This window comes from Nycticebus coucang, chromosome 3 (genome assembly GCF_027406575.1).
Source record: "Nycticebus coucang isolate mNycCou1 chromosome 3, mNycCou1.pri, whole genome shotgun sequence".
NCBI lineage: Eukaryota > Metazoa > Chordata > Mammalia > Primates > Lorisidae > Nycticebus > Nycticebus coucang.
This window is the reverse complement of record NC_069782.1, coordinates 144026549-144054191: the sequence shown is the minus strand read 5'-3', so window position 1 is coordinate 144054191 and position 27643 is coordinate 144026549. Positions and strand designations below refer to the sequence as shown.

The 27643-nt window shown below is 35.5% G+C and overlaps 1 protein-coding gene across 3 annotated transcripts in view; it reads right to left on the bottom strand.

Annotated features, from left to right (window-relative positions):
- ATRNL1 (attractin like 1) overlaps positions 1 to 27643 on the bottom strand; it is a 723386-nt gene that overhangs the window by 673115 nt on the left and 22628 nt on the right. For all 3 annotated transcript variants that reach the window (XM_053583939.1, XM_053583938.1, XM_053583937.1), the window contains exons 2-5: positions 9276 to 9359; positions 8051 to 8164; positions 3185 to 3313; positions 585 to 793 (exon numbers count right to left, since the gene is read on the bottom strand). In XM_053583939.1, the coding sequence (XP_053439914.1) occupies positions 585 to 793; positions 3185 to 3313; positions 8051 to 8164; positions 9276 to 9359 (536 nt within the window). The remainder of the gene's footprint in view (positions 1 to 584; positions 794 to 3184; positions 3314 to 8050; positions 8165 to 9275; positions 9360 to 27643) is intronic.

Below are 27643 nucleotides of genomic sequence, written 5' to 3'. Positions count from 1 at the left end.
GTAGAGACAGAGTCTCACTTTATGGCCCTTGGTAGAGTGCCGTGGCCTCACACAGCTCACAGCAACCTCCAACTCCTGGGCCCAAGCAATTCTCTTGCCTCAGCCTCCCGAGTAGCTAAAATAGTCTACATTTTTTAAAAAATAGCCACAAGATGTCAGTCTTTCCTAAGAAATAAGTTAATATACTACAGTATCTTTTGCATTTCTTTTTGCAGTATACTATTTGTTACCTTTGTAAATCAAATTTGATTGCACTGCACAGTAAAAGCCAGTGAATTCATCGAATTTGGGAGGATTTGACAAAGAATTACAGAAGATCATAATGGTCATATACTTAAATTCAAAGAGATTCATATATAACTTCATTTAATCCTCAAAGTAACATATTGACAAAAATCGTTACGAATTCTACTTGTGAGAAGGCAGGTTCGTGAGAAGATGATTATTAATCTGAACATTCTAAAAATACAAGCAAGTACATGAGATTTGGGTATGCAAACTATAATAAAACAAAAAAAAAATAATTTGTGTTAATAGATAACACGAATCCATGTCTCAAAGGCCATCACACCATACGTGCTTACCTTGCCAACTATCATTGCAGACACACAATTTTTCTCCTGTTAGGTCACAGTAGCCATGATCTGGGCTGCCACAATTGGCTTTACAGTAAGGAATATCACAGGCTTCCCCCTTCCAGTATTTATCACATTCACAGTATACTTGACTTGGAACAGAGATACTAGTTGTACACTTCCCATGACCAGAACAATTGTTAGGACAAGAATTGATTCTGTAAAATATAATTCATATATATTCAAAATTAAGATAATTGAAAAAGAATTTGGGGTTTTTTTTAACTTTATCATTTTTATGTTGTACCACAATTTCACACTGTGATTTCAATTCTTTACTCTGAACCCTTTTACTCTAAAGCAATACAGTTAGTATTTATCTGCAATTGGTCTTATTCTAGTCTGTGTACTTACTTCTCCACCAAGGCTCCAAATATCCAAGGACTACACACTCAACCACTGCATAGTTCCAAGCAAAATGCTTTGTAAAGACTTACTCAAATGTTTTGAATACATATTTTATTAGAAAAAAATTCATGAATACCAAACTATATGAGATGTCAAGATTTAACTTATGATACATAAAGAGTATGCTATTACCGACATATTCTTATGTTACAAAAGAAATGTCTACAACATTTGGCATTAAGACTCTGTAAGTGATCACAACCTACTATAAAGCAGAGGTGCCAAAAAAATGTTTACACATTTTAAGAAATGTTATTTATGTCTTACTTTTCAAAGTTGAATTAAATTACTGTAACAATGTGTATCATGTATGATGTTTGCTCAAGAGATGGTGGTCATCAGATGAATGCTAGCATCACCAAGAGACAAGCAGGACGGTCAAGTAAATGGCAGAACACAGTTGTCACTTGAGGAAGGCAAGACTATTTTGTCATGGTATTTGACAGCTGAGAATGTTGTAGAAGTATAACTATAATGGAGGTGTGAGTATGGGGGACCTTAAAGGATGTGGTGTCCTATAGAAAACTGGCTACACTCTAACTACTGCAGGAAGAAACTGAAACAGCATACACAGCAATACCGGTGGTCACTTCGGTCAAGCAGTAACTCGCCAAAATCACAAGTGTCTGGACACTGATAGTAACCACGGTAGCACCTTTTGTCATTGCAGAAGTCAAAGGTGACTTTTATCCATATTTTTTTTTCTTTTTGTTGTAGTTGTCACTGTCGTTTGGCAGGCCCCAGGCTGGGTTCGAACCTGCCAGCCCCAGTGTACGTGGCCAGCGCCCTAGCAGCTGAGCTACAGGCACGGAGCCAGTCTTTTGTTATCAGTATATAGTGAGTATTACAATAGTAACGCAGTTTTTTCCTTTCTTAAAATGGTATACTATTTTTGGGTACCTCTGTATTTATCTTCCTTTGTGTACTTACTTGTGTAAATAAATCCTATAATTAATTGCTAATTCAAGGATATTTAGAATATTTTATTCTTGGTGAAAAATTCTCTGGTTGTCAATTTCTACATTCATGAAGAAAAAACAAAATCAATGTATACAGTTCCTCCGAGCCATTCCTGTGGAAGCATCTGAAAGCATCTCTGGCCACTTCACTTCTCCCTTGGACTTCTAGATATAAAAATTTATATAATATAAAGTGCCAGATACATCATAGATTTCCAAAGAATATTTTTCCTTATTTTAGAGAAGCCAGTGGAATGGCCATTTAATTTATCTCTTAACATTCAATTTCCTCAAATGTAAATAAGAGAAATATGATCCCTACTTGACAGCATTGCTATGAAGGGGATCAAATGACATAATGTATAAATAGCATCCAGTACAGCCTCTGCAATAGAGGACTATGAAAATTTAGCTTTCAGGCCGTCTTCAAATTACAAGTGAATTTGTAATTAGCCACACCCAAGAGCTGTGGCTCGCAGCCCCTACAGAGACTAGCAGTATTAGCCTGTGGCCTGCTAGGAACCAGCAGGACTGCTTCACTGCCTGAGCTCCATCTGCCTCCTATCCCATCCTCTCCCTTCAACCCTCCCCCACTACACTGTGGAAAAATTATCTTCCATATAACAGGTTCCAACAGGGCTGCCCAGCAGGAGGTGAGCAGCAGTGAATTAGCCAAGCTTTCTCTGTATTTACAGCTGCTCCCCACCACTGGCATCACAGCCAGAGCTCCACCTCCTGCCTCACCCTCCCACTCAGTATGGAAAAACTTTCTTCCACGAAACCAGTCCCTGATACGCAAAAGGTTCGGGGCTGGTGCCTGGAAGCATAAAGGGCAGTTTAGGACTCCCTGTATATCTGTTGCTACCAGTAAAGTGACACTAGTTTTATTTGTTTACTTAACCATTTGTCAACAACTAATTTTAAATTTTGTAACTAATATTCAAAAAAAACTTAATTTAATGCCACATTGTTCTTAGACTTAGAAATTATTCTAGGCTTGACAACATTTTGTTGGCATATTAAGATTTTATGTCACGTAAGAAGGGATCGCGTACACTAATTTGAAATTTAACACGCTAGGCTGCTCCTAATATATAAGATATTTATACAAATAAACAATAAACTCCTTTAAGTCAAATTATAAGAACCATTAAAAGACAGAATCTTTAAAAAAATACTTACGAATAGAAAATGTTGAAACCAGTTAGATTATATGCTGCATCACTAAAAAAATGTAACAGTGCGTAGCCAGATGTTGTAACAACTTCAGGCACAGTTTCATTTCCCCTTACTTCAGGGACTATCAAACCACTAAAAGAGAACAAAAGTGAACACTGTGTACATCAATATGTAGGACTGTTAACCTTATAAAATCTACTCAAAATATTCTTATCAGGATCTCTACATTAGAACGGGCAGCCGGAAGGAGAATAAATCTAAAATAAGCTCCTGCCCATTTCTCACCCAATTAGTTCTACCATCACTGCCACCACACTAACATCTACATTCACGCCTCTGTACCCCTTTTATTTTCTTATCACTATTTGGGCTGCAATGTACCATCTCTCCCTTTGGTCCTGCTATACATCCTGTCATAACATTACAAGGTGGTCCTTTACGTCACTCATAGATAAAACCTCACTTACAGCCCCTTGCAACTCTAACAAGTGATCTTACACCTTTACTGTCTCCCACTGGTTGCAAATTCTGACAAAGCTAAAAACACTGCCCATCAGCTAAGTGATTACAATGACAATCTAGTTAAAGTTGTACATTTCCAATATACTGAGCTAGGTGTACGGAGTAATTTAAAAATATAAACTTTTTTTTGTTTCTTTAAAATTTTGCATATTTATGCGAATTTCATTAATACATAACTATTCCAAAACAGAATATTTTTCACTTAAGACCATAAGCACACAGAGAAATCTACCTCAGGATAAGGAATGATATAAATGTACAAAAGCAGGAATTCTAAGTTAATAACTTGTACTAACGTGTATTTCATTTTAAGCCTACTTATTCATGGGAAAAATTACTGATCTTCATTTTGTTATACCATTCTACCCTCTGCAAATCTATGAAAACAGGCAATAGGAAAAAGAAAAGCTGCTAACAAATCACACAACTCAAAATAGTCAATTCCTTTAGAGAGTTAAACTTATGTTTAGACACCATTAAGAACTGAATTCCCTCATTTAAATCTTAATTAACAGGCAAACAAAACATTATAGTGAATAATTTATTTTACAAACACCATACTTAAATGCAAACAAGTTAAAAAGTAATCAATGCGTTTTGTTTTTTAGTAATTATTATTATATCTACTAGATTATTTTTGTGAGGGAACAAAAAATTTTTTAAAAGACTCAATAGAAGTCAAATATGATGATACTAGTCTTACTAACACATAATTATTTTTCATTGTAGTGAGACTACATAAAAATGAGTACATTGCTAAAAATAATGTTCCCAAGTCTCAACAGATATAGCTACATTCATATCTCTCTGAAACCAATAAAAAAAAGATATTTGCTTGTTATATTTTAAAAGAAATAAATGAAAAAAGTTTCCACTTACTATATAACACACCAAGAAATCTGTATCAATGACATAAACTAGTAAGGTAACAAATTATATTTTTTACCGTATCAGCTTAAATGTCTTGGAGAGCTAAGGAGATGATGTGCCCAGGTGTTAATGCCATTTCCTTTACAGGCATTTGCTGATTTCAAAGTTGGAGGTGAGATTGAAGGGCTAAAAAATCCAGTGGTACCTTCAAGGTATTTATAGAGCTGAGAAACAAAAAGTGAAACCAGACCACAGGGACCCCAATAACTAGAAGTAAAAGTGAACTACTTAAAGTCAGGCCCATCCAAAGGACTGCACTATGAACCACCTCAATACCTGAGTTTGGATTGAGCTGAATGTCGACTACTACTCTCTGCAGGAGGAATATATCTTTTTATCCTCAAATTCCTACTGCATATATTTCAAACGCAACGTCCAGCTCACAAGTGTCCAGACACAGTGAAAAAAATAATACTTCCCCATTTCAATCCATTCTCTACATTCCAAAAAGTCGTGCCTACAAAATCAAAGTACACTTTCTTTAATGTGCTGTACAAGGAAGCAGTATTACAGTGATTAAGGGATTAGGGTCTAGAATTACGTAAGCTGGACTCATATCCTGACTTAACACTAGCCAACTTTGGGCCACTCACAGAATCTCTCTGTGTCTCAAATCTCTACTTGTAAAATGACAATAATTAGTACTTCAAGGATTATTGTAAGGAGTACATGAATTAATGCTTATAAAGAACTCTTGCACACTGCCTGACACAAAGCAAGCACCCAGGAGATGTTACTGACAGCTATTTATTGGATAATCTGTTTCCTATATATCCCTTCACATTTCCTGTGATCAAGTTAACTCCAAACTTCTTACTATTGTCCTAAAACATGATGTTCTTTAATGTTTCTATACCTCTGTACACGTGTTTTTTCCTACCTAGAATGCCCTATCTGGCCCCTATACTTTGCCTACTATTCTTAAACTCACGATGAAACTTACCATGAAGGATTAGTTATTTCTTTTAAAATTACATACCACTTTTTCATAACCTAATTATAATGCTTAATATACTGTGTGAGAAATCTGTGTACATGTCCCTATAAGTACACAACTACTTTGTACTAAATTTGGCTTCCCCCCACCCCCCACCCGAGTTCTTAGAATGTAGCTAATAAATCCTTGGAATTTCTCCGGTAATAGGAATGCCTTTGTTATTCATGAGAGTTTCTTATGCCAATGAGGTAATTCATGGGGGGCCCAGTAGATGGTGATTTAGGAGTCACTGCAATGGCCTATGCCTACTTCTTACTGTTATCTTCCAGGTTTATGACAATCTCTGGAATTAAATAACTTATTAAATGTTTATTGAGTGATATACTTAACACAATTGAAATAATTCAAATATATTTAGATTCTGAATTCTTTGCAAGGTGAAGTGCATAAGCTTTTAAATCAACGGATTGAGGTTGAAGTCCTAATCCGGACTCTACCATCCATTAAAAATAAATAGTTTCTCTGAGTCTCAACTTTCTCAACTGTAAAATGGGGATAATAGTATTTCCCCCATCAGGTCTTTGTAAGGATTAGATCACATTTAAATTGCCTTGCACAATGTTTATCATCAAGTGGATATTCAATAAACATGAGTTTTCTATCTCCCTCAGGACAGCTAACAGAACACCTGCTAATGAAAATTCACTAGTTCCATCTTCACAGCCATGTACTAAATTCCATCCTTCCAATTATCTTCCTCTAGTAACAAGAAAGGATTAGTAAGAATGTTAATAGATCAGTGTTGATTAACATAAAGTCATTAGAACCACTGGAAAAGCAAATGAAAAGGCACACATCTAAATAATGATTAGTAAATAGTGTCATTAAAAAGATAGCAAGGTGATATTTAAAAAAAAAGTTTGTCTGTGAAGCTAGTGAATGATGCCCCATGATTGTATCAATGTACATAGCTATGATTTAATAAAAAAATAAAAAATAAATGTTTGAACCCAGGATCTTATATAATTGTAAGAATGAATTATTTTACAAAATAATTATTCACAAAGGTCCACTCCATTTTCTATCTATTGTCCTAAGACAAAAGGCTACTTTTGGCTATCCTTTTTATAATGTTCCAACGCAAAAATGAAGTTCTAAAACTGTTTTAATCTAGCAATATTACAAAATAAGTGTCTGTGTTGGGCGGCGCCTGTGGCTCAGCGGGCAGGGCGCCGGTCCCATATGCCGGAGGTGGCGGGTTCAAACCCAGCCCCAGCCAAATTAAAAAAAAAAAAATAAGTGTCTGTGCGCCTAAGAGTTCACTTTGAAACAGTCATTCAGAAATACAACTCTTTACTTGCTTGCCCAAAAAACTAATAGTTCACATTCCTGACAAAATGGAATATATGCAACTTGAATAGTAAAAAGAAAAATAGCAAAAAAAATTGTAGGGGAACAATAAGCTTTTATTTATTTATTTATTCATTTATTTATTCTGCAATAAAGTCTCACTCTGTCACTCTGGATAGAGTGCCTGGCATCATAGCTGACAGCAACCTCAAATTGCTGTGTTCAAGTGATCCTGTTGCCTCAACTTCCTGAGATTAGCTGGGATTATAGGCACCACCACAATACCTGGCTAAATAATAAGCTTTTATCTAACCTTAAATTTTCAACCATGACACAACATATAAGTAATACCATATAAATAGTAAAAGTAAAGAATAATGTAATGAGTAACTGCTCAACAAGCTTGTAGTTACATTGTACACAAAATCTACACTACATGTACATAATTTTTTTCTATGTCTAATAAATTTTCTCCTATTCATAAAACTTTTAATAAAAATCTATGTACAGGCACATAGCAGATATTTTTAAACTGATATTTAAAATGCCATTGGTTTAAAAATTAATAGTCTATGACTATTTAACTATTAATGATGAAATATATTAAAGCAAACAAAATCCCCACATTTTGAGAACTGGTAGAATTTCCATTTTTATTAACTTTTACACAAAGCAAAACTTAACACTTTAATGCAGAATTGAAAATTTCATCATTTTACTAAAATAAAATGATACCCATTAAAAAAATACATTTGTGTATGTTTGTCATTAGAACTCACCCTACTTTAGCCATAGTTCTGAAAACATATTCAAACCACTTGAAAATAATAAACAAAATACAGCAAGAATAAAGAAAGTTTATAAACAAATGTACATTTCCAATAGACTACTGTACTTACCTAGATCGGTGGTATCAATATTTACATAATTACATATACACTTAAATTGGCAGTCACAGCACACAACACAATTATAATCATTTGTGAAATTTAACCATCAATACCATACTGAAATTTAACCATCAATACCATACTAAATCTTATTGATGTGTACTTTGGAGTACACATCAATAAAAATATTAATAAATTATACTGTTACCTTTTTAAAACTGATTAAACATAATTACTCACCTAAGTACAGCTATTAAAGGTGCATATATTGAATCTCCATCATAAACATACATATGATCCCAGCTACATTCTGTAGCAAAATGATTAAATCTTAATCTTAACACTGCATTTGGACTGAAAAAAAATTAAAATAGTTTTTAAATTAATATATAACATATAAAGCACAGTATGAAGACATTTTAGACAACATATTTTATTTAAAATATATTTATAGGTAATTTTACTATAAATCCTTAAATCACCAGAGCAAAAGATTGATAAACCATCATATCTGGTTTGTAAAAATGAGATGAAACTTTCAAAATCTATTAATAGGCCATATGTATGTGTCATTATTTTCTAAAATTTTAGTCAACAGAATATGTTCTGAGTCTTAAGATAAAGAGTTTATATAGTTTGTATATATTACTGAAACCTTATGGAACTGTATATTCAAAATGGGTACATTTTGTTGTATGCAAAAGTTTCTTTTTAAAATTCAACACTCAAGAAGCAACTATTCTCATATCTACAAAACCCTTAAGTGGAGACAAAAGTTCTTTAAATTTTAATCAAAAGGTCCCAATATGTCATATTATTAAAAAATAAGCAAATTGAGACTATAGGTACACAGCAGGGAATTAACAGCTTTTAAGTTTTAAAAGAAGTTATAAAGTTAAAAAAGCAGTTTCCCAAAACAGTCTTTAGAAATAATAAAATGGTTCAAAAAGAATTCATATCAATTCACTTATGATTCACTCACAATATGTTTAAATAAATTCAGTTTCAAGCCCTACTTTCTGAAAAATACCTCTAAATGAATAATTAACTCTTTTACAAAATGTTCTTTTAAAAATGCACTTAAAACTAAAAAGCTGAACAGTATTAATTAATAGCATAGCATAACATGAAATACTTTTATACTTTCTATGGAGTCTTCAAATTCCATAATAAGATGTACAAAACAAGCCAAAAATGCCACTCACATTAACACCTCAGTAACACAATTCGGAGTCAAAATACATATAAATATGAATGACTGTCACAAAAAAGAAGGTATTATAACTTACATTAAATGTGATGTCTATAATTTTCAAATCCCGTGAAAAAAATGGAAATAAGGTTTTCCAATAAGAAACTATGATTATAAAGTCATTATACTTTAATGCTTTAACATTAATATGATGACCTTTATCATTTAAGAATAAAATAAAATAAAATAACTCAACCCAAACTGTATACTTACTAGCCTTCAATTAGCCATGTACATTTAGTTTTATACTTATAGTTAATTGGACCATCTGTTAAATATCCAGAAGGTTCTGTTAACCTAGAGGAGAAAACAAAATCATGAAAATAATTACCCTAAAGTGAAGACATTTAGTAGCGTAAGAAAATATAAAAGTCATTAAGACAAAGTAATAGAACATAGCAAATTTCCAAAAGGAGGATTTATTTACAACACAGAAAAACTGCAAATTGCTGTATTTATTTTTATATCTCAAAAGATATTTATTTTGGATTTCTTTAAACCTTGATGTATCATGACCATTTATTTCAATTTGTCCAGTGGGAAAAAAAAAACACTGGAAGATTGAATATTGTACTGATAGGTTCGGTGTTAATGCAAAATAGATTAATTTAAACATCATCTGCACAAAAATTAGGTTGAGGCAAAAGAAGGAAGATTCAAATGCACCGTGGAAGATGCTGATCTATGGAACAGAGAAGCAATATACGTGTCTTCTACCTGGGGGAGTTACCTTGCTAGCAAATGTTCGATTTGCATGCACCAGAATCGCTAAGGCAGTTGTCACCAGACTTTTCAGAGTTCTGGTCCCTATTTTTATTATCATTTTCTCTTGTCTACTTTATAACTAGCACAAGAACTCAGTCAATTTTTAAAATAAGGTAAATCAAATGATGTATATCTTCTACTTTATAGAAGGTATAAATGAAAAAAAGATATAAAAGACAAAAAGGAAAAGATAATTAAGAAAACTTCAGGTTTTCAGAATTTAAAAATATTTAAAACAGGGACGGCGCCTGTGGCTCAGTGGGTAGAGAGCCGGCCCCATATACCGAGGGTGGCGGGTTCAAACCCGGCCCCAGCCAAACTGCAACCAAAAAATAGCCGGGCGTTGTGGTGGGCGCCTGTAGTCCCAGCTACTCGGGAGGCTGAGGCAAGAGAATCGCCTAAGCCCAGGAGTTGGAGGTTGCTGTGAGCTGTGTGAGGCCACGGCACTCTACGGAGGGCCATAAAGTGAGACTCTGTCTCTACCAAAAAAATATATATATATATATTTAAAACAAAAATCTCAATTCTACATCAGTTTGTTCTGATCAATTACCTTGTCAACAAAAGACTATATTTTAAATAATTAAAGCATCTTTCCTCTTAGCATTTATATACTGTATTTGTAAAGGCACACACATCACCGCCAATTCGTGTTTATGCATTCACATAAACACACACATACACACACAGATACTAGGGCTATTATCTACTTTTATATAAAATTATATTTTCCTTATGGTTTAGAGCCTTAAAAACATTAGGAGGAAAAAAAAACATTTCATTTACCTAAATCAGGGTTAACAGAAAGGTTTGTCAATGTTAATGTTATCTGAAACATTTTTATAATTCTTGAAAATCACTTGGGTAACATAGGGGCTAATTTATGCTTAAAAATTTTTTTTGAAGATCAAAAGACAAATTCCTATGTTCTCTAGTTAATATAATAATAAACTGAACATTTTCTACATGTCAGGTATTACTGCAAGCACACGTTACCTCACTTAAAAAAATCTCAAAAACCCCATGGGATAGTAATAAATTGGTAATTCCATATTACACATGAGAAAACTGAAGCACAGTTTAAATAACATGTTAAATAACTTGCCCTGATTTTTCACCTCCAATAATATTGGATGCATAATTCAGACACTCTTTGAAGACAACTTAAAAAGACGTTAAGATAACAAAACAATAAAATCTACCAAACCAAGAATCAGAAATTACAAATTCTTTAAGAGAAGCCTGGCATTCAGAGCTGCTTTTTTGCCTGGAGAGATTTGGCTATTTAGAAGAGACTCCCAAAAGGCTAAGAGTGCAATTAGGCAGCCTCAAGGAAAGAGGGGGTCAAAAGTTGGAGGCAATGGCCCTCAAGATGTAGAGGCTCAAATAAACAACTTAACACTTGTCTTGAAACACAATGACCTGTGATTAGGGTAAAAGGGCATACTAGAAGTAAAGCAGTCCTTACCTAGACTGTAGCCTAGCTATGAGACATCTGGGAAGCAGAAAACTCTGTAAAGCCTTAAAATTGACTTATGGTGATGCTAGATCTACAGTGTGTTAAATCTCCTAATAGAAGATACACGATATTCTCTATGAAAGTTAATGTTATCCTAATACTTCAGATTATTTCTATCAATAATTTTCAAATAAAATGTCTAGAAAATCAAAGATAACTAGGCATATGAAAATAACATGAACAGACTCAAAGATATTCTAGTTATCAATATGATCAGATGCATACTATAAAACACATGTGCTTACTAAGTTGAAGAAGACAAAAGATAAGATTTGTGGCAATTAATGGAAAACTATAAAAAGTAACTGCAAATTTGGGAAGGGAAAGGAAAATCTATTACTGAAAACTACCATTATCAAAAGTAAGAATTCAATGAACAAGTTGAACAACATATTAAATAGCGCTGGAAAAAGGATGAGCTATCTACAAGACAGGTCTGAGGAAAATACCCAAATAGCAGAATGACTGAGGAATCAACCCTTTGTGTTTGCATCAGGTCACTCCACTGGATAAAACCCCAACTAGATGAGGGCCTGGCTGAGGGCAGGGGAAAATATAGACTGGGACGTAGAATAAAACCACATATATCAGTTATGATCTTACAACCAATTATGGAAGTAACAGTCACAATAGCTTTGTATAGTTTCAATTTGCTTACTATATAAATTAAATTATCTTTTACATTTTCGTTTTATGAAATAAAACAAGTTGCTGGAAGTTAACTTTATAATTTAGTCTTTAGATAACATAATATCTGATGTTACTATGACTAAACATGAAAAATAACTAATATAACTAATGATGGATATAGACAATGACTTTTGGGACTGTGTATTTCCTCGTTTGTGGGAAAAGGTAAAAATTTCACTTATAAGAAATCTATCTTCTTAGGTAGAAATATACCATTGTTTAGTTTTTGTTGGGGAGTTCAAATATGTTTAGAAGAATGCTTATGGAAGCTAAATCATCAAAGAGTGGACTGTGCCAGTTATCCACCTGTTGCCTCTTACATCCAAATTCACTCTATTTGCCCTTCTCTGTGAAAATAGATACCGGCCCTTTGATTTTTTTCCCCCCCACAGGGCAAGATGTGCAGCTGGCATGCTCTGTCAGTACAGCACACTGGAAAGACGGCAGGAAAAAAAGTTTCACTTCTTGGTTCCAGTGTGTTCAAACAAGCCCCTGCAGTTTGTGTGGCTTCTCTACAACTACGCTCCAATAGGCATGGTGGCCAGCAGCTCTCGGCCAGCAACAGCTTCTCCCCAGCCCTTTTCAGACAATGTTGTAACAGAGTGCCTACAATGAGACACCTTCCCATGACATCTGTCTCCAACGTCCTATAAAGTGGTTTTATGGCAAATTCTAGAGAGGGCAGATATTGAGCAAGTGCAGCCCAACAGCAACTTGCCTCCCATGAAAGGAGGAAGCCATGCCCTAACAAAGTCTGGTCTCAGACCAGAAGGAGGAAGCAGCTTTTACTTACGTCCTCCATTTCAGTCTTGAGTATAATAATAGTTGCTCATTATATCCCCTATTTCTATATTCTTTAGAATTTTCTTTATTTCTTACTAGCTAGTCTCTCATTACTCCAATCACTGTTACAGTTAGTACTTCCTTATATTAAACTTTTCATGCTAAATTACAATTTTTTCCTGATTGGACCCAGACCAATACACTAATAAAAAGGATATGCAAAATAATATCACAATAACAAACCATTTTGCACTAAACAGAATTGCTAAAATCAAAAATTGATATTACCAAATATTAGCAAGGATATAGAGAAAAAGAATCCTCATAGGAACAAATCAGTGCAACTACTTTAGAACACAAGTTAGCATTATCTTGCATAGTTTGAAATAGTTACATCTATTTTATTTAAGAGATGGTGTCTCACTGTGTTGCCCAGGTAAAATACAGCAACCATTCCCAATGTGATCACAGAGAATTGCAACTTAGAACTCCTGGTCTCAAGGAATCCTCTCACCTCAGCCTCCCAGTAGCAGGGACTATAGGTACTACAGACAGAGCCCACTGCGCCTGGGTAAAAATAGACATACCTACATGTAGTAGAGAGGGTGTCAATGCTACACCCATACTCTTGTAGACCTCCTTACCATTTCCATACACTCCAGTCTGACTTCTTAAGGTCACACCTGCATCTTTGTCGAAGGTCTTCCTCTGACTGCTAGAATCTACTTGTGCATGTGGTAGGCTGAAAAGTGCCTAAGAATCAATATCCTCCTCGGGATAGCCCTTAGCCAATAAATGTTTTGGTTTAAAGAGTATAAATACCCTCAGCTTCCTTCCCTCATTGCTGGAATAATACTGAAGTGCATTTCCCCCAGCACTTTCCCGTGGGATGAAGCTCCAATCACCCAATGTGGTAGATGACTAGATATCAGGTCTCTCATTAACTACCTTCTCTACTCTAGATCACTCATCTAGCAATGTCCCTCCATCTCCCAGATAGATTACATGTGCTCAGTTCTTGTCTCAGGATCTGATTCAGGACAGTGGAGGGAAGAGTGACCACACTTAGACAGTTAGTACCCTGTATTAGGAAGTAGATCTGCAGCATGAGATCCCAGGATTGAATCATTTATAGGCCAGATGGCAAGAAGGGCCATAATGAGGGTGGTGGATTGAGTAATAACCTGCGGCATGCTTTAGTATCACTACAACTAAGATTTTTACTTACAGTAAATTCAGATGGGAAACCAGCGGAAGGATATACACTCACTTTAATACAATAAATAAGCTTATGCAATATCCCCCCCTAATATTTGAGAACTATAGCAGCAAGGGTAAATATAAGCATTATGGAATTGCTAGTTGATTGCTGTTAAAAGTCACTAGTGTGCTGAACAAAGAAAATTATAGACTCAACCAAGCCGATTTTAGATACAGCATGAAACACAGATGCTTCTCTAACATCTAAAGAGACTCTGACCTCCTACAGCCGGGGGTAGGTCAAGGTGAAAAACAGGCCGAGGACCAGATCCCGAGAGGAAGAGAACAACAGAAAAGGTTTCATTCACAGCCCTGGCAAAACTCCAGGGCTAAAGATAGTGCCTCCAAAAGAAAGTAGAACCCTCATACCAGAGAGGGCACCATCTGGCTATCTGCACTGCAGAACCTGAAAACCTCAGATTTTTTGAACCTTCTGAGCCTGCAAACGTCTTTCAAAAGACAAGGTTGACAATGAGAAAATTGAATTCCCAGTCTCTTTAAAAACATTACTCAGTCTTTAGCCATAGCAACAAGTAACACCATAACTGAATTAAACCCAATTTAATCAATCAATGACAACTGGCTCTAGTAATCATGTTTCCAAAAGCCATGCAACTAGTTGTAGCTCCATGAACAGTCACTACACCAAGAGAAATATTAAAACTCTCCAATGTTTGGGAACTAAGCGACAAACTTCTAATTCACAAAGACAATTAGGAAATAAAACACTGAATAATATTAAAAACAGAACATGTCAAAAATCATGAGATGAAGCTAAACCAATGTTTAGAAAAATTTATAGCTCTAAATGTAAATATCAGGAAAGTGAAAGCCAATTATCTAAGATAACATCTTAAAAAGCTAGCAAAAATAATAGCAAATTAAACTAAACGGAAGTATGAGAAAATAAATATTATAATAAAAAATAAATAACTCTGAAATAGAAAGCAGTTCATACAATAAAGAACATCAATACAATCAAAAGTTTAAAAAAAATTTTTTTAAATACAATCAAAAGTTCATTTTATGAAAAAGATAAAATATACCCCTGGAAAAACTGATCAAGACAAAAAGAAAAAAAATTATCATTATCAAGAGGTGATGTGAAGGAACTATTACGCCTCTGCACACAAGTTAAACAATAGCAGTACCCGAAATTACACAAGCCTGTTATCCTGCTCAACTTCAACAGCACAATTATCCAGACTTAAAAGGAAACTACTCACCACAATCTCTGAATTCCTTCCCTACCTTCATTCCTCAACCCTAGCACTAAAGATTGTACCAAGAGCTAACTTCTTCCTCAACTTACAACAAAGTCTTCTGGAAACATGGGAGGATACCACCAACCATGGCAAAAATGATGGAAAATCCCTACTCACCACCAAAAGATAGAAGAAGGTGGGAAAGCTCCCACCACTTCTATGATAAGGAAAGAACAATTCTCCCTTTGATATTTCCCGACCTTTCTTCTCTTTTCTTTTTATTTTTTGGAGACAGAGTCTCACTTTGTCACACTCAGTAGAGAGCTGTGGAGTCACAGCTCACAGCAACCTCAAACTCTTGGGCTCAAGTGAATCTCTTGCCTCAACCTCCCAAGTAGTTGGGACTACAGGCGCCTGCCACAACACCCAGCGATTTTTAGAGACAAGGTCTCACTCTAGCTCAGACTGGTCTCGAATCGTGAGCTCCGGCAATCCTCCCAGAGTGCTAGGATTATAGGCATGAGACACCACGCCCAGCCTGACCTTTTCTTAAACTCCAAGAACCTTCACTTTCATGCCACTTATGCAGAGCATTACCATTACACACTTTGAACCTCTTCACAATCTAGAACTGATTCCTAAAATTCCTAAAATTCAAGAGTCTTAAATTTCAAGACTATACTCTGACCACAACACCAAAATTCACCTCTCACTCCTAATAGCTATATGTTCCAATTGTGTAGCTCTCCAGAAATCAGGTAGGATATAATTCAACTACCTAAAAAAGTAAAATAGGTTTCTTATATAGCTACTACTTCTAATGTCATTCCCACAATGTATTCTAAATCTCAATTTTTTTTTTAATTTTGTATCACTCCTCTTCCTGAATTGAGAATCATATTGACATATTAATCTAGATCAGAATTCCACAAACTACTGGCCTACTGTCGGTTTGTGTAAACGAAGTTTTATTGGAACACAGCTACACTTGTTTGTTTGAATATCAGCTAAGATTGCTAACATGCTACAAGGACAGAGTTAAGTAGTGGCAACAGAGACCATCTGGCCACCCAAGTGTGAAATACCATCTATCTGGCCCCCTTTACTGAAAAAGTTTGCCAATCCCTTGTCTAGATGCCTGCCACATGCCTATGTGCCTTGCCAAACTCTCATTCTAGCTGAAAATGCCCAATCTAGAGTTCTTAATTAAATAAGTATGCTGGACTGTTTATAACAAATGGGTGGCTGCTATTAAATGCAGAAAAATTAGCACAAACATAAAACAGAAATAAACTTAAATCAATTGGATGCTATTCTCTATCTGGGCTATGAACATAAAATTTAATGTATTATAAAAATAAGAAAAATGCAACAGGTAATATTACAAAGTCTCTTAAGCAATAAATTCTGTTTATCACAGAATAAGGATTTAGTACTGGCATAACCACTCTTCAAGGAATAGTCAGATACACTAAGGGATAATCTTTATGAAGGGTAACTTTTGTAAGCCAGCCTCACATAAAAGTCTTATTCAAAACAGGTTTTCTAGTTAATATACTATTTAACAGTTTATTAATTCTTTTTTATTTGTTATTCTATTTTTATTGATAAATAATTTTATATATTTCTAGGGTAAAATGTGATGCATGTATACATTATAAATTGAGAAAATCAGACCAATAATCATATCCATCACTTCACATACTTATGATTTTGGTAGGGAAAACATTTAAAATCCATTTTTTTAGCAATATATTTTATCAAATATACATTTACATTATTATTAACAATAGTCCTTATTTGTCTTAACTAAAACTTTGTACCATTTGACAAAAATTCCCCCTTTCCCTACCTACTCCCCCTCTGCCCCAAATTCTGATAACTCTCTACTTACATGAATGCAGATTTTTAGATTCCACATGTAAGATCAGGTGATACTTGTCTTTCTATGCCTAGCTCATTTCTCCTGGGATAATGTCCTCTAGTTTCATCCATGCTGTCACAAATGACAGAATTTAGTTCTTTTTTTAAGGCTGATTATTCCATTGTGTGTGTGTGCGTGTGTGTGTATCACTTTTTGTAATCCATTCATCTATTGATAGGCATTTAGATTGTTTCCAAATCTTAGCTATTATGATTATTGGTGCAACGAACATGACAGTATAGACATCTCCTCACCATACTAATTTCAATTCCTTCGGATATATACCCAGAAGTGGGATTGCTGGATCATATTGTAATCCTATTTTTAGGTTTTTGAGGAACCTCCATACTGTTTGCCAAAGTGGCTGTACTAATTCACATTCCCATGAACAAGGTTCCCCATTTCTCCATATCCTTGCCATTAGGATCATCTTTTTGATAGTAGCCATTTTAACAAATATGAGGTAATGTCTTATTATGTTTTTAATTTTCATTTCCCTGATTAGTGACAATGAACATTTTTTCATATGTTTGGCCTTTTGTATGCTTTCTTTTGAGAAGTATCTATTCAGGTCCTTTGCTCAATTTTTAATAGGGTTATTGAGTAGTGTGAGTTCTTCATACATGTTGAGCATGAGTCCCTTATCTGATGTATGATTTGCAAATATTTTGTTGTTTCCTTTGCTCTACAGAGCTCTTTAATTCAATTCCATTGGTCTATTTTTGCTTTTGTTGTCTATGCTTCTGGACGCATATGCACAATGTAATACATTTTTTCTCCTTTGTTTCCTTCTAGTACTTTCACAATTTCAGATCTTCCACACAAGTCTAAACCATTCTGTGTTGATTGAATAAAGTGTGAGATAAGGTCCAATTTCATTCTTCTGCATGTGGAAATCCAGATTTTCTAGCACTATTTATTGAAGAGATTGTCCTTTCCCCAGTGTGTGTTTTTGACACCTTTGTCAAAAACCAATGGACTATAGATGCATAGGTTTATTTCTGGGTTCTCTATCCTGTTCCATTGGTTGATATATCAGGTGGGGGGAGTTGTTTTTGGTATTTTTTATTGTTGGGGATTCATTAAAGGTACACAGAAGCAAGTTACATTAACTGCTGTTGTTAGATAGGGACTCTCTTATATTTGTGTTCCACTCCCAAAAGGTGTACCACATCCCTGGGATATATCTGTTTCTATGCCAGTATTATGATGTTTAATTACTACAAGGGGACCTCAAAAAGTTTGAAGAAAATGTAATTAAAATATAAAAATTAAGGACATAAACTTTATTTTTCAACATAAGTTCTATCAAAATCAACATACTTTTGTAAATGACTCAGCCATTTAGCCCAACCCTAAAAAAGTGAGGGCCCTATGAATTTAACCATGTCAATGCAGTCTTTTGTACATTATAAACAGAAGAAAAACTGGTGTCCTTAAAGAAATTTTAAGATTAGGAAACAAAAGAAGTCAGAAGGAGCCAAATCAAAATTGTCAGATGAGGCAGGTGGCACCTGTGGCTCAAAGGAGTAGGGTGCCGGAGGTGGTGGGTTCAAACATGGCCCCGGCCAAAAACTGCAAATAAATAAATAAATACATTGTAAGATGAATACTTAATGTTTTTCCAGCAAAACTCTCAAAAAGTTGTACTTGTTTGATGAAAGGAATGAGCAAGAGCATTGTCACTGTGGAGAAAGCCTCTCTGCTAAAGCTTTCTTAGGCATTTTTCTGCTGAAGCTTTGGCTAACTTTCTCAAAACAGTCTAATAATACACAGCTTATTATTTGACCTTCCCATAAGTCAACAAGCAAAATGCCTTGAGCAGCCCACAAAACTGTTAGAATGACCTTTGCTCTTGACCAAATTGATTTTGCTCTGACTGAACCACTTCCACCTCTCAGTAGCCATTGCTTTGATTGTGCTCTGTCTTCAGGATTGTATTGGTAAAACCATGATTTCATCTCTTGTTACAATTCTTCAAAGAAATGCTTCAGGATCTTGATCCCACTTGTTTAAAATTTATGTTCTTGTCTACAGCTGATCTGGTCACAATTTTGACATCCTTTGAGAGAAAAGTTTCTTCAACTTAAATTTTCCAGTCAGAATGGTGTAGGCTGAAGCAGTGGAGATGACTGTGGTTTTAGCTATTGTTTGTGCTGATAGTCGTCAGTCCTCTTCAATAAGAACATGGATAAAATGAATTCTTTTCCTCATAAATCGATGATGGGAATAGTTGGCTGCTGTGGGCACACTGTCTCATCCCTTTTTAAAATAAGTTATCCATTTGAAAACTGCTGATTCATAAAACATCAATTATTTTATTATTCTTCCACCCAAGCTTTATCATAAAGTTGATGTTTACTCTTACATCAATTTTAGAAGAATTCATGTTGCTCAGATAGGGGCTCTTTTCCAAAGGATGTCCTAGCCTTCTTAGTGCCTCAAACCAGATCCCATTCATCCATATTATAACAAGTTAGTATGAGTTTAATTTGATGAAATCCATGCATAGTTTTTTATAATACTCATTTTCCATGAACTTTTTAAAGACAAGTCTGATGCCTCTGACTTTGTTCCTTTTGCTCAAGATTTCTTTGGCTATTGGGAGTCTTTTGTTGTTTCAAACAAATTTCATAATTTTTTTTCTATTTCTATAAAGAATGACACTGGAATTCTGATAGAGATTGCATTGACTCTGTACAGAACTTTGGGTAGTATGGAAATTTTAGCAGTATCAATTCTTCTACTCCATAACACAAGATATGTTTCCATTTATTTGTTATCTTCAATTTCTTTCATCAATGTTTTAAGATCTCTCACCTCCTTAGTCACATTTACTCTGAAATAGTTTTTGATACTATTTTAAGTGGGATTTTTTAAATTTATTTTTCAGATAGTTTATTGTCAGTGTGTAAAAGGCTACTTACTCTCGTATGTTGATTTTGTAATCTACAACTTTGCTAAATCTGTTTATCAGTTATAATAGTTTTTTGATAGAGTTCTTAGAGTTTTCTATATATAACATATGTCATCAGCAAATGGAGACAATTTCACTTCTTCCTTTCCCTATTTGGATGCCTTTCATTCTAATTGCTCTGGCTAGGAATTCCAGTACTATATTGAATAAAAGTGGTAAGACTGGGCATCCTTATCTTCTTCCTGATCTTAGAGAAAAAGCCTTCAAATTTTCACCTATGAGTATGATGTTAGCTGTGGGCTTATTGATCTCTTTTTAAGAAAAATGAGTAAGGAGGCCCTCTAGAGTATATTCATTATGTTTTTCCTGTCTACTGATACATTGTTGTATCACACTGTGCTGAGGAGGCATTTCTTCTTGTTCCCTCCATGGTATAATCTACATGCCCCACTCCCAAGTCTGCATTCTGTTTTACCTGACATCTAATAGCTTCAGATGGCCTCATCTGCCAGAGTAGTAGTGTTCAAACTGTAATCATGCTCACTATCAATAAAAATTTTTATTAAATTCAAACATTTGTATATTAATATATAAACATGTACTAGTTACATTAAAATTTTATTATACTATAAAGCATAAATTGAAAAACTAAATAAAAAATAGTCAAAAATAATACTAATAGAAGTCTTAATATTTTCTTCACACACTCTAGTAGGTAATATTACATAATTACAGTGCCTCACATTGAAGAGCACTGATTTATACAAATCATATCCTGCCTACACAGCTATTGACATTACCAGTTAATAATTTCCCCCACATAAGTACACTAAACATGATAGCTATATTAGTTGAACTGGCCATCCCCACATACTAGCTAACATCTCTCTATTGACTGTACTCAATAACAAACAGTATACGCTCGGTCGGCTGTCAGGTCTGATTTCCATGGAAGGAGCATGTAGACCACACTCTACCCATGATTTAGGAAAGAAAATAATTAAATTTTGGTAGACTCTGGTCAAACCATCATTATTTCACTTCCAGTAAATTAAAATAACATTTTCCTATGCTCCTTCAAAATACTGTGCTCCTTGTTATAAATCTTTCCCAGTCCTCATCTTCAAATAACTCAAGAATAGCATCTTTAGGATGAATGTTACTGAGAATAATAACAAAAAGCTTTTAGCCTTTACTGAAAGATTTTTGGCCATGGTAAATATGGCTAACATTTTCAAGTTTGTCTTCCATACCAAACAAGAAAGTTGCAGAGACAAAAGGAAATAACTGAATTACCAGGGAAGATATTTATTCATTTTTTTTTTTTCCTGAGACAGAGTCTCACTTTGTCACCCTCGGTAGAGTGCCGTAGCATCATAGCTCACAGCAACCTCAAATTCCTGGACTCAAGCGATTCTCTTGCCTCACCCTCCTGAGTAGCTGGTACTATAGGTGCCAGCCACAACACCCAGCTAAGGATATTTCATTTTTAAAAAATTGGATTCAGTAGTGTTCATTTCATTTTTACTGACTGTGATGGAGAATAAATATATTGTCTACTCTTCGTGTTTCCATGGGGAGGGACTTTAATTAGAGCCACATTCTACCTCTGTTCTTCTCATTCCCTCTTTATTCCTCAGTAGAGAACAGGAGGTTTATCTGATTGGTGAGTTAAAAGAAAAACCTATGTATGAAAGGTTCAGCCAATTCCAGATACAGATACACATTCTGACCATCTTCCATGCAGTAAGAGCTGTGTCCCACAAGACAGGTAAAGTATTAGATAGCCCATTATGGTCACACATAAAAGTTATGCTCTCCAACTTAGCATCAATAAAGCTGATATTTTAACCATTATCTCTTTGGCTTCTAGGCCTATTTATCAACTGCTATGAAACTTTATTTAACCCTTCCAAACCTCGTGTTGAAGTTTGATCCTCATTATTGAAGATGGGGCCTAATGGGAGGTGTTTGGGTCACAGAGGTAAATCCTTCAGAATGCTTGGTGCTGTCCTATGGTAATCAGCTCTTCCCTTGCTAGTTTTCTCAAGACGGGTTGTTTAAAAGAGCGAGGTACTTGCCCCTCTCTCTTGCTGCTTCTCTTGCCATGTAATCTTGCACTTGTCTGCTCCCTTTCACCTTCCACCATGAGTGGAAACAGTCTAAGCCCTTTATTACCATTAGCAGATGCTGTGCCATGCTTCCTGTATAGCCTTCAGAAACATGAACCAAATAAACCTCTTTTCTTTATAAATTCCACAGCCCAAGGTATTCCTTTATAGCAACACAAACAGCCTAAGATATCAAACTGATTCTGAACTCTAAAATTCTAACACTGCTTCCAAATAGGAATATTCCAACTCATCAACACATTTTTTCCTCAACGACTTAAGCTATAATAAATTATAAAACCTATAACCCAAATATGTTTTAGATACATAGCATTTCTCTTTCACATGGTCATTCTTTTCAAAGTCATCTACTATCGGGCGGTGCCTGTGGCTCAGTGAGTAGGGCGCCGGCCCCATATGCCGAGGGTGGCGGGTTCAAACCCAGCCCCGGCCAAACTGCAACAAAAAAAAAAAAAAATAGCCGGGCGTTGTGGCAGGCGCCTGTAGTCCCAGCTACTCGGGAGGGTGAGGCAAGAGAATCGCGTAAGCCCAAGAGTTAGAGGTTGCTGTGAGCCGTGTAACGCCACAGCACTCTACCGAGGGCAGTACAGTGAGACTCTGTCTCTACAAAAAAAAAAAAAAAGTCATCTACTATCTAATGCTAAGATTAATCTAGCTAAACCACATCACATCTACTGATAATTTCAAAACATTATGCTATCTGTAACATATTTTTGTATTTTTCCTATTCATTTTTTTGGCTAAAAAAGTAGATCAGTAGTATACTGTGGGTCAAACAGCTCAGACATCTAAATTTCCAAAGCATCTTCCTTTCAAGAATCTAGACAGTAATTAAACTGATACTAACATTTAGTGTTGATTCCTATCATTCCTAGCAGACCAAAGAAATCAAAGAAAGGTACATAAAATATCATAAGAAGCTTAAATTAATAAATAAAAATCATCCTGCAGTATTACTCTTAAGTATAAAATTGAATTGACCATCATGTTTAAGAAACTAACTTAAGGGGCAGCACCTGTGGTTCAGTGAGTAGGGTGCGGGTCCCATATGCCGAGGGTGGCGGGTTCAAACCCAGCCCCAGCCAAACTGCAACAAAAAATAGCCGGGCATTGTGGCGGGTGCCTGTAGTCCCAGCTGCTCAGGAAGCTGAGGCAAGAGAATCACGTAAGCCCAAGAGTTAGAGGTTGCTGTGAGCCGTGTGACGCCATGACACTCTACCCAAGGGCGGTACAGTGAGACTCTGTCTCTACAAAAAAAAAAAAAAAGAAACTAAATTTTCTGCTTAACAGAGTAAAATTAACTGAAATGCAACCAGAATACCTTCTTTTAATGATTTGTTAATAAATATGTTCCTGAATTTGTTTGTCTATTGCGGTGTAACAAATTACCACAAACTTAGAAACTTAAAACAATATCCATTTATTTTCCCACAGTTCTATAGGTCATAAATTCCTATAAACTCAAATAGGTGTTAACTGAACTGGGCTCTCATCTGGAGGGTCTAAATGAGAATTCACTTCCAAGTTCATTCAGGTTGTTGGCAGAATTCAGTTCTTCCCAGTTGGATGACTAAAGTTCCCATTGTCCTGCCAGCTACTGGCCAAGGATGGCTTTTAGCCACTCTCTGGTCCTTTCAAGCATGGCCCCTTCATCTTCAAAATAGCATTGGCATGCCAAATCTTCCTTGTGCCCTGACTCTTTCGCTTCTTCTGCTAGCACCAGGGAAAACACTCTGCTTTTAAAGGACTTGTGTGATTAGATTAAGAACACCTGGGAACTCTCCTTTCTAACATATAGCATCAATATAATCAGGAGTGTAATACCGGGGGTTAATAAGAGGCATCTTAAAATTGTGCTTACCTCAGTTCCTTTATTTCTATATTCTTAGAAATTATAATGTACTTTGCTAACTCAGGATGATGAAATACGTCTAAGACATCACTATAAAAGTTATTTCTTATATTATCTAAACTATAGATTAGTTTTATTTTATGCTGACTATATAAGATACCTTGGAAATGATTTTTAGTAAGTCAAAGATACAAAATGTGTTTATATAATTTGAGTCTCTCCATAAGAACTACAGAAAAAATATACACACGTCATTCATTGATTCAAAAATATTTATTAAATGCCAAACAATATTCTTGGCCTAAGAAATAAAACAGTGAATTTTTTAAAATCTTTACAAAGTAGATTAATAGCTGCCCAATGTTGGGGCACAGGGAAGAGAATGATAAGTTACAACTTAAAGGTACAAAGTTTCATTTATAGAATGAAAATGTCATAATATTTGGATAATTATGTACAACTCTAAATCGGGGGGAGGACAACTTCTCACTCTGTCATCCAGCCTAGAGTGCGATGGCATCATCATACTAACTGCAATCTCAAATTCCTGGACTCAAACAATCCTCTTTCCTCCGCTTCCTGAGTAGCTGAAATTACAGGCATGCACCACCATGCCCAGCTAATTTTTCTATTTTTTGTAGATACAAGGTCTCGCTCTTGTTCAGGTTGGTCTCAAACTCCTAACCTCAAGCAATCCTCCTGCTTAGGCTCCCAGAATGCTAGGATTACAGACATGAGTCACTGCGCCTGGCCTAACACTCTATTTTTTAAAAGACTATTGAATTGTAAACTTCAAGCTGATAATATTTATGGTACACAAATTATACATTAATAAAGCTGTTAAAATAAAAAGTGGAAAAAAGTTTTTAAAAAATCTCTGCTCTCCTGGACCTTACATTCTAAAACAATCCTATCCAAAAGAACTTTTAGCAATGATATAAATGTTCTATATATATACTGTCTAATACGGTAGCCACAAAGTACATAAGGCTACTAAGAGCACTTGAAATGTGGCCAAAGCAACACAGAAAATTATTTTTTTAATTTAATTTTAGTGAATTTTGAAAGCTACATGTGAATGATGACTGTCACATTGGACAAGTTCCTTAGAACTAATGATATTTGAATCTCAGCCCATAAGCCAGAATATTTCTAGAAAATACCCAAGAGATATGAAAACATACCTACACAGAAAAACTAATACAAAACAACTCATAGCAGCATTATTCACAGCCAAAGGGTAGAAACAACCTAAATGTGCAACTGATAAATGGATTAACAAAATGTTGTATGATTCGTTCAATGAAATAGTACTCAGCAATGAAAAGAAATGAAATACTGATATATGTTACAACATGAATGAAACGTGAAAATATGCTGAGTGAAAGAAGCCAGTGACAAAAGACCACATATCGGTTCCCTTTATATAACATGTCCATAATAAGCAAATTCATAGAAACAGGAAGTAGATTCATGGTAGTCTAGATCAGTTAAGGTTGGGGGATAAGGGAATAGAGTGACTGCTAATGGGTATAGGTTTTCTTTATGAGATAATGAAAAAGTCGCAAAATTAGGCAATGAAAATGGTTGCAATACTCTCCAAATATATTAAATACCACTGAATCATACACTTTAAAAAGGTAAATACAGTGAGGTATAAATTATAACTCAGTGAGCTAAGTCATATGTGCTGAACCAAAACAAGTCGACTACCTCCTAGAACAGAATATTTAATTAGGAACCAAAGTCTCTGCTAAGGTTTGAATGTGTCCCCCCAAAAGCATGTATTGGAAACTTAATCCCCAAAGTAACAGTGTTGGGAGGTGAGACCAAATGAAAGATGATTAGGCCATGAGGGCAGACACCTCATAACTAGAGTAATACTATTTTTGTAGAACTGAGGTTCTTATAAAAGGATGAGTTCAGTTCCATGTCCCCTGTCCCCATCCTCTCTTGACCCTTCTGCCATGGGGTGATATAGCAAGAGGGCACTTGCCAGATTCCAGCCTCTCAATCTTGGACTTCCCAACCTCCAGAATTCTAAGTCAATAGATTTATGTTCATTATAAACTACTAGGTCTGAAATATTCTGTTACAGGAACACAAAATGGAGTTAAGACAAAAAACTAGTAAAAAGAGTGTTGCTTTAACAAATACCTGAAAAAATAGAAGCAGTTTTAAAACTGGGTAATGAGTAGAGACTGGAAGAATTTGGAAGGACAGGCTAGAAAAAGTTTTGACTGTCATGAACAAAACATTAGTGTGATTCTGATGAAGGATCAGAAGAGAAGAACTATAAGAAAAGTCTAAAACTTCGTAGAGGTTGCTTAAGTGCTTGTGATCAGATATTGGTAGAATATGGGCAGTAAAGGCAATCCTGGTGAGATCTTAGATGGAAATGAGAAGAAAAGTATAGGAAACAGAAGGACCAGCCATCCTTGTTATAAAGTAGCAAAGAACTTGGCTGAACTGTGTCAGCACCCAAAGGCTTTAGCAACGGCAGAATTTAAAAGACATAAACTAGGATATTGGACAGGAGAGATTTCTAAGCAAAATACTGATGGAATAGCATGGCTACTTTTAACCACGTGTAGTAAGATGGAAGAGGAGAAAATTATCTAAAGACAAAATTTATAATTAAAAGGTAGGCAGAATATAAAGATTTGGAAAATTCTTAGCTTGAACATGTAAAGAAGGAAAAAGCATGAAAGGGGTGTGGCCAAGCCACCCTTGATAAAGTTACTAGCATAGATAGAAGGAAGTCAGATGCTATTAATCAAGAAAATGTGAGAAAAATTCTAAAGCCGTATTAGAGATTTTCCAGGCTGCCTATCCCATCTGAGATCTTGAGGCCAAGTTTTCCAAAAAGGCACCTGCAGAATCTCAGCATTCACTGCTCTGCGTAACCTCAAGTATCTGCTCCCCACACTCTGGCATTATACACTCAGCCTCCCTAGCCATGGGTCAAGTGACCCAGGATGTGGCTCCAGCCACAGCTCTGGAAGATACAGAATATAACCTTGGCAGCATTCTAGGTGGTGCTAATTCTGAAGGTGCACAGAGTGTACAAGTTGTGGATATGTGACTGCCTCTGCCTACATTCCAAAGGATGCTGCAGAGACTTGATGCAAGGGTAGAGCCATTGTAGAGAATCCTTACAAGGGCAATGTATAATGCAGCATGGGAGCAGGGTTGCCCCTCAGATCCCAGAACTATAAAGCCACCCTTATGCAGCCCCACCCTGCAAGAACTATGAGTGTGTTGAGCCCAGCAAAGCCACAGGGAGCTGCCTGAGACTTTGGGGGGCCCAACCACAACCACGCTATGCTCAGAAGGCAGAACATAAAATCAAAAAAGATTATTCTTTAGCTTTAACATTGTTTGTACTGTTGGGTTTTAGACTTATTTGAAGCCTTTCTTCTTGCCTATTTCTCCCTTTTGAAATGGAAATGTCTACCCTGTGTCTATCTCACCACTGTATTTTAGAAGTAGATCATTCGCTTTGATTTTCCAGGCTTACAGCAGGGACACCTC